General features: G+C 42.5%; 1 protein-coding gene across 7 annotated transcripts in view; it reads left to right on the forward strand.

The window, feature by feature from the left end:
• The window catches only part of CTIF (cap binding complex dependent translation initiation factor), a 347267-nt gene that overhangs the window by 101653 nt on the left and 229625 nt on the right, over positions 1 to 15989 (forward strand). For 5 of the 7 annotated variants that reach the window (XM_073343500.1, XM_073343502.1, XM_073343501.1 and 2 more), the window contains one exon: positions 9245 to 9367. The exons of the other annotated variants lie outside the window; for them this stretch is intronic. In XM_073343500.1, coding sequence (XP_073199601.1) covers positions 9245 to 9367 — 123 coding nt within the window. The remainder of the gene's footprint in view (positions 1 to 9244; positions 9368 to 15989) is intronic. 7 annotated transcript variants of the gene reach the window in all.

Here is a 15989-nt window from a genome sequence, read left to right on the forward strand (position 1 = left end):
GTAGTTCTGCTGCTTTCTTGGGAGTGTGAGCAGCCTTGTAGCTCTGCATTAAGAAAATGACTACAATGAAATCTCGTGGTTCAGGGCTTCAGCTGCTGGCCTGCAGGAGTTTTTTACCCCACATACATCATTTGGTTCTTTCTTTCTTTCTTTCTTTCTTTCTTTCTTTCTTTCTTTCTTTCTTTCTTTCTTTCTTTCTTTCTTTCTTTCTTTCTTTCTTTCTTTCTTTCTTTCTGTGAAGCATCAGGGATTGGCCACAGCTGGAGATGGGACCCCGGCTGCTGTGGACCAGTGCTCTGAGGTGGTACAAAGAATCCTCTGTCTCAGTGTGCCTTGCCCACATGCTCAGGGTCACAGTGATCGTTGATTTGGGGTTGGGAAGGAATTATCTCTCTGGTCAGATTGACAGGGATCTGGTGTTTTTTCTTCTTGGGGGGGCAGGGGAGGATGTGACTTCCCCTGCAGCCTGGGATGTGGACTGCTTGCTGGGATCATCTGGGCATCTCTCAGTTAATCAGTTCTCTGCCAGTGCAGGGGCTTTGGGCACTGCTGGCACCTCGTTCTCTCTTGATCTCTGCCTGTGGCTCACAGCGTTTAATTTCCTGAGGGCTAAAATGCTTTGGCCTAAATCTTGGGGCTCAACATAGGGGTATTTGGGTGGAATTGCGGCCTTGTGAGGTACAGACAGTCAGACTAGATATAATGGTCCCTTTTGGCCTTAAGCTCTATGAAACTTGCAGTGAAGTCTGCTTTATCTGATCACTGCTGGACACTTTTTTATTTTGAGGGTCCAATTAGGGTGCTTTTTTTGAGTAACTTTATTTGTGTATTCTTTCAGCGTTCACACGTTCTTGCTGCCAGAATCATTCATGGGGTTTTGTGATGACACAGCTTGTCCTTTAACCCCCAAGTAGAAAATAAATTGAAGATAGCTCTTATCCTTACATATTACATGTGAAGTGGGTTTATTTTAAAAAATTTACAGCCACTGGATGACCCGGAGTACTTACAGTGGGGTAACGGAGCCTTTCACGTCTGACAATTTGAATCCGATACAGGTAAATAGAGGCTGAAAGGTGTTACCTTCCCATATCTATTCAGTGGACTGGCTGGGATTCTGATCTTACTAATACTGGTGTAATCCCACAGTAACTCAATGGGAATAAAACTGCAGACACTGTCCTTACTACATCTCTGGGGGTGAGATCTCTGTTACCCATGGTAGTGTGCTAATGAATTTGAGCATGGGTGCTTTGAGCCAGCCAGGCTACCCAGGAGGCTTTGTCTTTTCTTTAATCACCTGCATGACTTATCGCCAGTTTTCTAGTGACTAACTTTTTATAAGTTGTGGACCAATTTTTTTTAATGAAAATATCAAAAGAGAGGGTGAAAAATACAAAATATGAAGGCCTACAACAGAGATAAGATTTATGGGATATGAGTCACAGTTAGTATACAAGGTTTCAGAGTAGCAGCCGTCTTAGTCTGTATTCTCAAAAAGAAAAGGAGTACTTGTGGCACCTTAGAGACTAACAAATTTATTTGAGCTTAAGCTTTCATCCGATGAAGTGAGCTGTAGCTCACGAAAGCTTATGCTCAAATAAATTTGGTAGTCTCTAAGGTGCCACAAGTACTCCTTTTCTAGTTAGTATACAAATTGATTTAGTAAAAGTTAAAGCAATTATTTTTATTTATTATTGTTATTTATTTATTATTTGTCATATTAGTTCATTGCATTTGGCCCATATTTCCTCCCATAATTCAGAAGTTAATTTAATATAGGCAATAAGTCTCTCCATTTCTCTTAATTCTTTTATTTTGGTCAATCACATTTCTGTAGCTGGTATTTATTTAAGTAGCCATAGGCTTCAGTTTGGCAAACTACATGGATATATGCCTAACTTTAGGCATTGACATCAGTGGGACTACTCATGTGCGTAAACTTAGTCACTTGCAGAAATACCTTGTTTAATTGGGTGCAGTCACAAAAACTCAATCTGGACATTTTCCTAACAACATAGTGATAGATACTTGGGGGATACCAAATAAATAATAATATAATTTAATAATAGTTTCTCTTCATGGCATTCCCTCCAGCACTTCGGTGTACATTTGTGTTTTATTTTTTGTTTTGTAAAACTGGTGTTCAAAAACTGGTGCTTTATTAGAACATCAGCAGCTCTTTAAAAGTGAAAATTGAGTTAAGCACAGCTTTATATGCTGAATATCTCCACTACCATGCTGTTGGGGGGGTATATGGCGCAGAAAGCATAGTTCTTTTTCTTGTCTGTGAAATCCTGCATGTACTTCCTGGTTTGCAGAAGTTATCCCAGAATGTGACCACATAAACATCAGTAGGATTGCCATTTGTGCAGTGCATGGTTTTTAAAGACTTCTAAAGCCCGTGCTAATGGAATGTAGGATTTCCTCTCTTTGGCACTTGTCTAACTGCAGGTGTAGACCTAAAAGATCATGTTCTCACCTGCGGCCTTAGCCTTAGGGTTCTGTAGCCTCAGTCATAGAATCATAGAAGATTAGGGTTGGAAGAGATCTCAGGAGGTCATCTAGTCCAACTCCCTGCTCAAAGCAGGACCAACCCCAACCAAATCATCCCAGCCAGGGCCTTGTCAAGCTGGGCCTTAAAAACCTCTAAGGATGGAGATTCCACCACATCCCTAGGTAACCCATTCCAGTGCTTCGCCACCCTCCTTGTGAAATAGTTTTTCCTGATATCCAGCCTAGACCTCCCCCACTGCAACTTGAGATCATTGCTCCTTGTTCTGTCATCTGCCACCATTGAGAACAGCCTAGCTCCATCCTCTTTGGAACCCCTTTTCAAGTAGTTGAAGGCTGCTATCAAATCTCCCCTTACTCTTCTCTTCTGCAGACTAAATAAGCCAAGTTCCCTCAGCCTCTTCTTGTAAGTCATGTGCTCCAGCCCCCTAATCATTTTCATGGCCCTCCGCTGGACTCTCCAATTTGTCCACCGCCTTTCTGTAATGGGGGCCCAAAACCTGTCGCAGTACTCCAGATATGGCCTAATCACCTTCCTTGATCTGCTGGCAATGCTCCTACTAATGCAGCCCAATATGCTGTTAGCCTTTTTGGCAACAAGGGCACACTGTTGACGCATATCTAGCTTCTCATCCACTGTAATCCTCAGGTCCTTTTCTGCAAAACTGCTGCTTAGCCAGTCAGTCCCCAACTTGTAGCAGTGCCTGGGATTCTTCCGTCCTAAGTGCAGGACTCTGCACTTGTCCTTGCTGAACCTCATCCGATTTCTTTTGGCCCAATCCTCCAATTTGTCGAGGTCACTCTGGACCCTATCCCTACCCTCCAGTGTATCTACCTCTCCCCCCAGCTTAGTGTCATCTGCGAACTTGCTGAGCGTGCAATCCATCCCCTCATCCAGATCATTAATGAAGAAGATGAACAAAACCAGCCCCAGGACTGACTCCTGGGGTACTCCGCTTGATACCAGCTGCCAACTAGACATAGTCATTGATCACTACCCGTTGAGCCCGACGGGCTATCCAGCTTTCTATACACTTTATAGTCCATTCATCCAATCCACACTTTAACTTGCTGGCAAGAATACTGTGGAAGACCATATCAAAAGCTTTGCTAAAGTCAAGGTATATCACGTCCACTGTTTTTCCCATATCCACAGAGCCAGTTGTCTCATCATAAAAGGCAACTGGGTTGGTCAGGCATGACTTGTCCTTGATGAATGCATGTTGACTGTTCCTGATCACCTTCCTCTCCTCCAAGTGCTTCAAAATGGTTTCCTTGAGGACCTGCTCCATGATTTTTCCAGGGCCTGAGGTGAGGCTGACCGGTCTGTAGTTCCCAGGATTCTCCTCTTTCTCTTTTTTAAAGATGGGCACTATATTTGCCTTTTTCCAGTCATCTGGGACCTCCCACGATTGCCAGAAGTTTTCAAAGATAGTGATCACTGGCTCTGCAATCACATCAGCCAACTCCCTGAGTACCCTCGAATGCATTGCATCCGACCCCATGGACTTGTGCATGACCAGCTTTTCTAAGTAGTCCTTAACCTGTTCTTTCACCATGGAGGGCTGCTCACCTCCTCCCCATACTGTGCTGCCCAGTGCAGCAGCTGACCTTGTCTGTGAAGACCAAGGCAAAAAAAGCATTGAGTACTTCAGCTTTTTTCATATCATCTGTCACTAGGTTTCTTCCCTCATTCAGAAAGGGTCCCACACTTTCACTGACCGTTTTTTGCTAACATACCTGTAGAAACCCTTCTTGTGACCCTTCACATCCCTTGCTAGCTGCAACTCCAATTGTGCTTTGGCTTTCCTGATTACACCCCTGCCTGCTCAAGCAATATTTTTATATTCCTCCCTGGTCATCTGTCCACGTTTCCTTTTTGTGTTTAAGCTCACTGAAGATTTCTCTGTTAAGCCAAGCTCGTCGTCTGCCATATTTGTTATTCTTCCTGCACATCGGGATGGCTTGTTCCTGTGCCCTCAATAAGGCTTCTTTAAAATACAGCCTGCTCTCCTGGACTCCTTTCCCCTTCATATTAGCCTCCCAGGGGATTCTGACTCCCTGAGGGAGTCAGAGTCTGCTTTTCTGAAGTCCAGGGTCTGTATTCTGCTGCTCTCTTTTCTTCCTTTCGTCAGGATCCTGAACTCGACCATCTCATGGTCACTGCTGCCCAGGTTGCCACCCACTTCTATTTCCCCTACCAATTCTTCCCTGTTTGTGAACAGCAGGTCAAGAGGAACATGGCCCCTAGTTGGTTCCTCCAGCACTTGCACCAGGAAGTTGTCCCCAACACTCTCCAAAAACTTCCTGGATTGTCTGTGCACTGCTGTATTGCTCTCCCAACAGATGTCAGGGTGATTGAAGTCCCCTATGAGAACCAGGGCCTGTGATCTGGAAACTTCTGTTAGTTGTCTGAAGAAAGCCTCATCTACCTCATCCTCCTGGTCTGGTGGTCTATAGCAGACACCCACCACGACATCACCCTTGTTGCTCTCGCCTCTAAACTTAACCCAAAGACTCTCAACAGGCTTTTCTCCAGTTTCATATTGGAGGCCTGAGCAATCATACTGCTCTCTTACATACAGTGCAACTCCTCCACCTTTTCTCCCCCGCCTGTCCTTCCTGAACAGTTTATACCCATCCATGACAGGGCTCCAGTCATGTGAGTTACCCCACCAAGTCTCTGTTGTTCCAATCACATCACAATTCCTTGTCATTGCCAGGACTTCCAATTCTTCCTGCTTGTTTCCCAAGCTTCTTGCATTCATGCACAGGCATCTAAGATACCTAGCCGATTGCCCTACTTTCTCAGTATGAATCAGGAGGCCTTCCCTGTTGCACCCTCCTCCTTGTGTTTCCTCTTGGTATCCCACTTACCTCAGGGCTTAGGTCTCCTTCCCCCAGCAAACCTAGTTTAAAGCCCTCCTCACTAGGGTAGCAAGTCTGCCTGTGAAGATGCTCTTCCCTCTCTTTGTTAGGTGGATCCCGTCTCTTCCTAGCAATGCTTCTTCCTGGAACGATATCCCATGGTCGAAGAATCCAAAGCCCCCTCTCCAACACCACCTGTGCAACCACGCATTTACCTCCACAATTTGATGGTCCCTACCTGGGGAGGATAGACAAGAACACAACTTGCACCTCAAACTCCTTTATCCTTCTTCCCTGCAGTGATGCACTCAGCGTCATTCTTGGCAGTATCATTGGTGCCCACATGGAGAAGTAGGAAGAGGTAGTGGTCCGAGGGCTTGATCAGTCTCGGCAGACACTCTGTCACATCCTGAATTCTAGCTCCAGGCAAGCAGCACACTTCTCGAGTTTCCCGGTCTGGACGGCAGATGGATGACTCTGTCCCCCTTAGGAGGGAGCCCCCTCCCCCACCACCACCCATCTCCTCCTCTTGGGAGTGGTGGTCGTGGAACCCCCATCCCTAGGACAATGCATCCTGTGCCTTCTGGTCAGTGGGGTTTCCTTCTGGTCCCTTTTCTCAGATGACTCTTCCAAACCATTCTTCACCATAGTACCTGTGCAGAGAGCCTGAAAATGGTTTCTTACCTCTGTCTGCATTGGGGATACACGGGTTCTCCTCTTTCTTCCTCTGGAGGTCACATGCTGCCAATTTTCTTCCCCGTTCTGCACGGCCCTCTCTGGTTTTTCAGCATCCTGTGCCTGCTGTACCTATTGCTGGCTTCTATCCAGACAGTCTTCATCTTCCCTGATGCAAAGCAGGGTTGATACTTGGGTCTCTAGTCCTTTAAACATCTCTTCCAGTATGGAGACCAGCTTGCAGTTCATACAGACAGAGTCGCTTCTATCCTCTGGGAGAAAGACAAACACAGCTCATCCTGTGCAGGTTACAACAGCTGATTGCTCACTATCCATATTGTCTTCTTTCTAAGAGCCCCTTCAGGTGTTGTATTTACTGCTCACAGAAGCCTGCAAGGTAAAAAACTCTGTGGGATCTCCTCCCAGGCAAACTCCCTCTGTTTGCCTCTGCTCTGTTAGCTGCTCACTCGGTTGGCAACTGGCTGCCTTTTTTATAAGGCTACTGGCTCGAAGCAGTTGCCCCAGCTCAAAGCCTTCCCTCCAATCAACCACTCAAGACCCACCTGGAACAAAGCACTCCCAATTCGCACTTTTCAAACAAACAAACCTATGGTCAGACTGTCCCTGCAACCAACACCAGTCAAACAAATGGTCCCAGCACTCGGATATTCACCCCACCAGCTCACAACACAGCCCCCCAATGCCATCCCTAGGATATAGTCCTTAGAACATAGATGTGAAGTCCATAATTCTTACCACAGCAAGAGCTCTGTGAATAATGGATTGTTCAGTTTGTTGGCAAGTCCAAAAAATGGGGGGGGAGGGATTTCTTTTGGGTCAAATGAAACATTTTGTTTCCATTTCAAGGTTTTACTCCTTTAAAAAAAATTTTTTTAAAGAACATCTAAAGGTAATTTTGAAACAAAGTCACAACGTTTAATATAGGAAATGTCAAACTGAAATGCTTTGATTTTTTTTTTTCAGATTTGTTTGTTTCAGGGTGTTTTTCTGTTGGGTTTTTTTTGGGGGGGGAAGGTTGTTTTTTACAGAAACAGTTTGCTGAAATAGACACAAATTCACAAAACGTTTTGGTTGAGCCAAATCTGCGTTTTTGGGGGAGGGGGGGAAGGGGCTGAGTTTTGGTAGAAAAAATTCACGCTGCTCTACTCACAGCCTCATTTTCTGCTTACCCTCCCACTGACAAGATTCTTCTCAGTTCTGTAGATGTCTGCATGCCTCATACTCCCTAACCACTTCACACAGCTGCCACCTTGCTGTAGCCCAGTAGTTGGCTCCATAAATGTCTTTATTCCATCCTAGCTTGGCTACCTGACTGTGCCTTGTGTCATCCTCACTATTTCTCAGCAGCATTTCCAATGGCCTTCTTCCAAACCACAGAAATTAGCTAAGTCCCAGGTGACGTACACATACTAAGGTGCCACAAGTACTCCTTTTCTTTTTATGGGAAGAATCTAGTTACCTAAGGGGTTAAATGTGTTTGAAAGTCAGAGGGCTCGCTCCATGTCAGCACAGATCCCCATCTGTCATAGGTGAAACATCTCTGGGCAGAGACCACAGCTCCTCCTAACCCATCTCCTTATGACTTCAGTGCCGGTTCATCTCGCTTGTTTGATTTTCTCCTCTGAGGGTTGAGCCTTCTGCCTCTCTCAGGGTGGGCAGGCAGCACTTCTTTCCAAGCATCAGCAATCAAGTCTAAACTGTACTAGCATTTAAGCAAAGTACCATTTATTTAATGAATAAAGAACAAACATATTCTCCAGGCACAGACTATGAAGGCCTTGTTAGAATAGGCTCGGAAACCAAGGACTTGTCTACACGCCAAAGTTGTATGCATTTAACTATAGTCATTTAGTGTGGGCACACTTGTATAAATTTGCTTATTCCGGTATAAGAAGGGAAACGAGCTAGACTAGTGTAAGACACCTGCATTCCAGTATGACAGCATCCATACTGGAGGTTGTGGTGGTATAACTATATTGCTAAAAAATCACCCTCCTAATTGATATAGTTGTGCCATATTAAAAACTGTATCAAGCAGGGCTGACTTCCTAAGGTTAATGACTGGAACCTGTACCCTGGTGTATAAGCAGCAGTGTGCAGCACACTCTGGTAGTGTGTCCAGCTGGCTCTTAACGGTAAAGGTGACTGTCCTGTCTCTTAATTCATGATAGGATGTCAGTGACCTAAGACTTGAGAAGCCCCAGTTAGTACTTGTGAGATGTCAAAAGCCCTCTTTAACATGTTAGCTCTTACATCTTTTTTCTAATACAGATGCCTCATTTTGTTTTCCAATTTCTAAAAATCCTTAATGGAGGTCAGCATTCTGCACTACATAATCTTTTTTGCATATTTTCCCACTTCAAAGGGCTTTTCAAAGCAAACCTTTCGAAGCCTTGTAAGACGCAAGCTTGCCAAAGATATTTTTCCCTTCTCCCACCACCTGGAAAAAAAATCCCCCTCCAGGCTTGTTTGAGTAAATTATGTCCGGTCAAATCAGTTTAGCAAACTAGAATATGATGCCTCTTGCCCCCAAGAGTCCCAGAAACCTGCCGATTCTTTGACATAATAGCAAGTGTAACAAGGATAAAGACAGCACATTTGGAACAATTGTTTCACAGACGAAAATGGCGACAGTTATTCAGTATAGTGGGAGGGCGGAGCCTAGATATTTTCAAGGTGTGTGGACAGCTGATGTCTGACTGCCTAAGAAATAAACAGAGAAAGAAGAAAATACGCTACATGAGTTTATATTTTTTTCTTTGGCAATTAATGAAACTTAGCACTGAAGCAGTACATCATGTTGCTGAATAAACATTAATTAGTCCTCAAGACAATAAGGAATGTAAGCAGCATTATCCTGGTTTTATCGATGGGGAAACTGAGGTATGAAGGGCCAAACCCTGCCTGGATTCAAACATCACGCAGCCCTATTGTAGTTGGTTGGGTTGCACAGTGTATAAATAAAGGCAGAATTTGGTCCAAAGATATTAAGTGACTTACCTAAGGCAACAGAGTAAACTTGTGGCAGAGCCACAAATTCTTGTCTCCTAATGCTATGCCTGCAAGATTTAGACTACACCGACCCTCTAGTGTATTAGACTGGCATTTTTCATCAGGATAGGAATTAAGTTGCACTTGACTAAAGCGAGTTGTTTGTTGTTTCTAGGAAGAGTGGGATCACAGCAGCAGTGGGAGTTCAGGATCCCAGCCTTGTTCAGGCTCCAGGCCTGGGTCTGGATCAAGGTCTGACAGCCAAGGGAGAAGCAGCCAGTTCAGTCATTCAACCAAGGTATAAACTGATAGTGTTTGATGAAAGCCAATGGAGGAATGCTGCAATCATGTGCTCCGCTTGCTGTTAATCATGGGCTTATTCTTTTAATGACGTGTGTGTGTGTGTGTGTGTGTGTGTGTGTGTGTGTGTAAATACTTAACCTGTCTGCATAATGTATTGCCTAACTGCTAAAGGCCTGGTTGGAATGCATCTCTCAGGTGTCTACATTTGAAGAGGCCTTTTTAGTAGTATCGGGTGCCTTAATGTGGGAAAATAAGTTTGCTGCTGGTCAGTTTAGTCTAGAGGGAGAGGGAATTAATTTGTGCTTGAAATCTGGGAGTGCTTTAGTTTTGGGATATTATAGAGATGGTTTTAAAAAGATTTTTGCAGATCACCATTAAAAGTGAAAATATGCGACCAACCCACTAGCCTAAACCTCACAGCACAGAGTTCTGGTCTCAGGCTCAGTTCCTGTCTTGGGGCCTGCAGCAGCTGTGAGTGCTGTTAGCTGATTGTGTGCTGCCAAGGTACAACTGGTGAGGCAGTGTGATGAAGGCTCTTATCCATGGGAAACTTGCCAGGTGATACGCACATAGAACTCACCATGGTACCTAGGATAATCCTGGTATTTAAGTGACTGGGAAGGTCAAAGCTCAGTCAATTGTTTACATTATTTATGGTAATAGAAAGTACAGTGATTTTATATGTGGTACTTATTAGGATTGATTGATTGAACTCTATGTGATTAAATCTAAGTGATTTAAATCAGCAAGAGAATCTTGATTTAAATAATCAATTTTAGTCTTGTTTTGCATTTGTATTTTTCAGTTATTTTCCTAAAGAAAGTTTGATTCTCATTGATTGGTACCCATTAATAAAGTTGATTTTTCCAACTAAATATAGCCTTGATGCTAAATTTGGTACTGCTTTTTACTAACCATGATACACTATATTTATACGTATTTATGAAAGCAGTTATGTAGCTTAATATGTGTTTATTCACATTCTTAATTTTTACATTTATATTATGTTAGAAAATGGTGAATGGTGTATTTCTTATTTATTAGATTTTACTCATGATTTGTGTCAAGCTCTCCTTGGCTGGAAATTGTAATTCAATTAAAGTGCACAAAGAGCATTTTAAAATTTGCTGAATACATTAAACCAACTGATTTATTAAACAAAGGAAGTATCATCTGTAGTTAGTGAATTGAACTGATTGTTTCAGGTCCCCATGTCCTTCAGTCTTTAGAACTAGTAGATCTCATCCTCACACCTAATTTTTATTCATAGATTAGAAGAGGAAAACAAGCTTTCCTGTGTTTTCCAAACCCAATCAATTTCTTAACTTTGAATGAAATATAATCACTGAACTAGATGAATAAACTGAAATTTAAAAAAAATATTCTCTATTTACCTGCAAAAGGCAGTCATAGCTGGGTTAGTACTTCAACAAACTGGTTACAGGTGTTTAACCAGTGACTTCTACCAGTTCAATGGTTTGACTTTCTTTAAAACTGTGGCAGCAAACAAGGCTGTTGTGGAGAAGCTAAACAAGTTGTTTGCATCAGTCTTCACTTCAGAGGATGTGAGGCAGATTCCTATACCTGAGCCATTCTTTTTAGGTGACAGAACTGAGGGACTGAGGTGTCAATAAAGGAGGTTTTACAACAAATTGATAAAACAGTAATAGGTCACCAGGACCAAATGTTATTCACCCAAGAGTTCTGAACAAACTCAAATATGAAATTGCAGAACTACTAACTGGGGTATGTAACCTATCACTTAAATCAGCCTCTGTACCAGATGACTGGAGGATAGCTAATGTGATGCCAATATTTAAAAAAGGGCTCCAGAGGGAAACCTGGCAATTACAAGCCAGTAAGCCTAACTTGAATATCATAAAAATTTGGTTGAAACTATTGCAAAGAACAGAATGATCGGACACATAGATGAACACAGTGTGTTGGGGAAAAGTCAACATGGCTGTTGTAGAGGGGACTCATGCCTCACCAATCCATCAGAATTCTTTGAGGGCAGTCAACAAGCATGTGGAGAAAGGTGATCCAGTGGATATAGTGTACTTGGACATTCAGAAAGCCTTTGACAAGGTCCCTCACTAAAGGCTCTTAAGCAAAGTAAGCAGTCACGGGATAAGAGGGTACGCCCTCTCCTGGATCAGAAACTGATTAAAAGATAGGAAATAAAGGGTAGGAATAAATGGTCAGCTTCCCAGTGGAGAGAAGTCATTAGAGAGGTCCGCAAAGGATCTATGCTAGGGCCAGTGCTGTTTGACATATTCATAAGTGATCTGGAAAAGGGGGTGAACTGTGAGGCGTCAAAGTTTGCAGACGATATAAAATTACTTGAGATCATTAAGACAAAAGTTGACTGACGAGTTAAAAAAGGGTCTCACAAAACTGGGTGACTGGGCAACAAAATGGCAGATGAAATTCAGTGTTGATAAGTGCAAAGTAATGCACACTGGAAAAAATAATCCCAACTGCGCGTACAAAATGATGGATCTAAATTAGTTTTTACCACTCAAGAAAGAGATTTTGGAGTCATGGATACTTCTCTGAAAATATCTATTTAGTATGCAGTGGCAGTCAAAAAAGCTAGCAGAATGTTGGGAATCATTCGGAAAGGGACAGATAATAAGACAATAAATATTATAATGCCAGTATATAACTCCATGGTATGCCCAGCCTTGAATACTGCAGCTATTCTGGTCCCCTCCATCTCAGAAAAAGATGTTTTAGAATTAGAAAACATTACAGAGAAGGGCAGTTAAAATGATGAGGGGGATGGCACATCTTCCACATGAGGAGAGATCAAAAAGACTGCGACGGTTTAGCTTAGAATAGGTCCATCAATGGCTATTAGCCAAGATAGGCAGGGATGGTATCCCTTGCCTCTGTTTCCTGTGGGTGGCAGGGGATGAATCACTTGGTGATTGCCTGTTCTGTTCATTCCCTCTGGGGCACCTGGCATTGGCCACTGTCAGTAGACAGGATACAGGGCTAAATGGACCTTTGGTCTGACCCAATAGGGCCGTTCTTATGTTCTTCTATAGAAAAGAGATGACTTAGGGGGGATATGATAGAGTCCTATAAAATCATGAATGGTGTGGAGAAAGTGAGTAGGGAAGTGTTATTTGCCCCTTCACATAACAACATAACCAGCAGCCACCCAATGAAATTAATAGGCAGCAGGTTTTAAACAAAAGGAAGTATTTCTTCACACAATGCTCAGTCAACCTGTGGAACTGGTTGCCAGGGGATGTTGTGAAGGCCAAAAATAGAACTGAGTTCAAAAAAGAATTAGATAAGTTCATGGAGGATAGGTCCATTCATGGCTATTAGCCAAGATCATTAGGGACACAACCCCGTAGTTCAGGTGTCTCTAAACCTCTGACTGCCAGTAGCTGGGACTGGATGACATGAGCTGGATGACTCAATAACTGCCCTGTTTTGTTCATTCCCTCTGAAGCACCTGGCGTTGGCCACTGTTGGAAGACAGGATACTGGGCTAGATGGACCGTTGGTCTTGCCTAGTATGGCCACTCTTATGTACTGCTTAATATAATTATTTTAGTTAATTTAAATGATTTAATAGATCATAGTAAGTTTTGGCCTTTGACATAGATTATCATAATTTCATACAAAATTTTTAAAGGAAAATTATATTTAAATTAAATTTACAAATCTGATTTTTTTAAAAAACGTTGATTATCTACCCTGATACTAATGTAACAAAATAATTCTGTATTCAGATTGATTTGCAAAGGAATGGATGGGAAGGAATGATAAAAAAAAGTTTGTGTCATAAATGGGCAGATTTTCAAAACCCACTTTGTGTGCATTTAAATGTCTCATTTATTTTGGTTTCAGAGTAACAGCCGTGTTAGTCTGTATTCGCAAAAAGAAAAGGAGGACTTGTGGCACCTTAGAGACTAACCAATTTATTTGAGCATGAGCTTTCGTGAGCTATGATGAAGCTATCCGATGAAGTGAGCTATAGCTCACGAAAGCTCATGCTCAAATAAATTGGTTAGTCTCTAAGGTGCCACAAGTACTCCTTTTCTTTTTTCATTTATTTGGGAGAATTTACTGCAGTTGCAGGCATAAATAGATTCATAGATATTTAGGTCAGAAGGGACCATTATGATCATCTAGTCTGACCTCCTGCACAACGCAGGCCACAGAATTTCACCCACCACTCCTGCAAAAAGCCTCTCACCTATGTCTGTGCTATTGAAGTCCTCAAATCATGGTTTAAAGGCTTCAAGAAGCAGAGAATCCTCCAGCAAGTGACCTGTGCCCCATGCTACAGAGGAAGGCGAAAAACCTCCAGGGCCTCTTCCAATCTGCCCTGGAGGAAAATTCCTTCCCGACCCCAAATATGGTGATCAGCTAAACCCTGAGCATATGAGCAAGATTCACCAGCTAGATACTACAGAAAATTCTTTCCTGGGTAACTCAGATCCCACCCCATCTAATATCCCATCACAGGCCATTGGGCCTATCCATGAATATTTAATTACCAAAACCACATTATCCCGTCATACCATCTCCTCCATAAACTTATCGAGTTTAATCTTAAAGCCAGATAGATCTTTTGCCCCCACTGCTTCCCTTGGAAGGCTATTCCAAAACTTCACTCCTCTGATGGTTAGAAACCTTCATCTAATTTCTAGTCTAAATTTCCTGGTGGCCAGTTTATATCCGTTTGTTCTTGTGTCCACATTGGTACTGAGCTTAAATAATTCCTCTCCCTCTCCGGTATTTATCCCTCTGATATATTTATAGAGAGCAATCATATCTCCCCTCAACCTTCTTTTAGTTAGGCTAAACAAGCCAAGCTCCTTGAGTCGCCTTTCATAAGACAAGTTTTCCATTCCTCAGATCATCCTACTAGCCCTTCTCTGTACCTGTTCCAGTTTGAATTCATCCTTCTTAAACATGGGAGACCAGAACTGCACACACTATTCCAGGTGAGGTCTCACCAGTGCCTTGTATAACGGTACTAAAACCTCCTTATCTCTACTGGAAATACCTCGCCTGATGCATCCCAAGACCGCATTCGCTTTTCTCACGGTCATATCACATTGGCGGCTCATAGTCATCCTATGATCAACCAATACTCCAAGGTCCTTCTCCTCCTCCATTACTTCTAATTGATGCATCCCCAGCTTATAACGAAAATTCTTGTTGTTAATCCCTAAATGCATAACCTTACACTTCTCACTATTAAATTTCATCTTATTACTATTACTCCAGTTTACAAGGTCATCCAGATCCTCCTGTAGGATATCCCTGTCCTTCTCTAAATTGACAATACTTCCCAGCTTTGTATCCTCTGCAAACTTTATTAGCACACTTCCACTTTTTGTGCCGAGGTCAGTAATAAAAAGATTAAATAAGATTGGTTCCAAAACTGATCCTTGAGGAACTGCACTGGTAACCTTCCTCCAGCCTGACAGTTCACCTTTCAGTAGGACCCGTTGTAGTCTCCCCTTTAACCGATTCCTTATCCACCTTTCAATTTTCCTATTGATCCCCATCTTACCCAATTTAACTAATAATTCCCCATGTGGCACGGTATCAAACGCCTTACTGAAATCTAGGTAATCCACTGCATTTCCTTTGTCTAAAAAATCTGTTACTTTCTCAAAGAAGGAGCTCAGGTTGGTTTGGCACAATCTACCTTTTGTAAAACCATGTTGTATTTTGTCCCATTTACCATTGACTTCAATGTCCTTAACTACCTTCTCTTTCAAAATTTTTTCCAAGACCTTGCATACTACAGACGTCAAACTAACAGTTACCCGGATCACTTTTTTTCCCTTTCTTAAAAATAGGAACTATGTTAGCAATTCTCCAATCATACGGTACAACCCCTGAGTTTACAGATTCATTAAAAATTCTTGCTAATGGGCTTGCAATTTCATGTGCCAATTCTTTAATATTCTTGGATGAAGATTATCTGGGCCCCCCGATTTAGTCCCAATAAGCTGTTCGAGTTTCGCTTCTACCTCAGATATGGTAATATCTGCCTCCATATCCTCATTCCATTTGTCATGCTACCATTATCCCTAAGATCCTCTTTAGCCTTATTAAAGACTAAGGCAAAGTATTTGTTTAGATATTGGGCCATGCCTAGATTTTCCTTGACCTCCACTCCATCCTAAGTGTTTAGCGGTCCCACGTCTTCTTTCTTTGTTTTCTTCTTATTTATATGGCTATAGAACCTTTTACTATGGGTTTTAATTCCCTTTGCAAGGTCCAACTCTACTTGACTTTTAGCCTGTCTCACTTTATCCCTACATGTTCTCACCTCAATAAGGTAGCTTTCCTTGCTGATCCCTCCCTTCTTCCACTCCCTGTATGCGTTCTGCTTTTTCTTAATTACCTCTCTGAGATGCTTGCTCATCCAGCTTGGTCTACAACTCCTGCCTATGAATTTTTTCCCCTTTCTTGGGATGCAGGCTTCTGATAGCTTCTGCAGCTTTGATTTAAAATAATCCCAGGCCTCCTCTACCTTTAGATCCATAAATTCTTCAGCCCAATCCACTTCCCTAACTAATTTCCTTAATTTTTGAAAGTCAGCCCTTTTGAAATCAAAAACCCTAGTTGCA

This window comes from Lepidochelys kempii, chromosome 5, assembly GCF_965140265.1.
Source record: "Lepidochelys kempii isolate rLepKem1 chromosome 5, rLepKem1.hap2, whole genome shotgun sequence".
Lineage (NCBI taxonomy): Eukaryota > Metazoa > Chordata > Testudines > Cheloniidae > Lepidochelys > Lepidochelys kempii.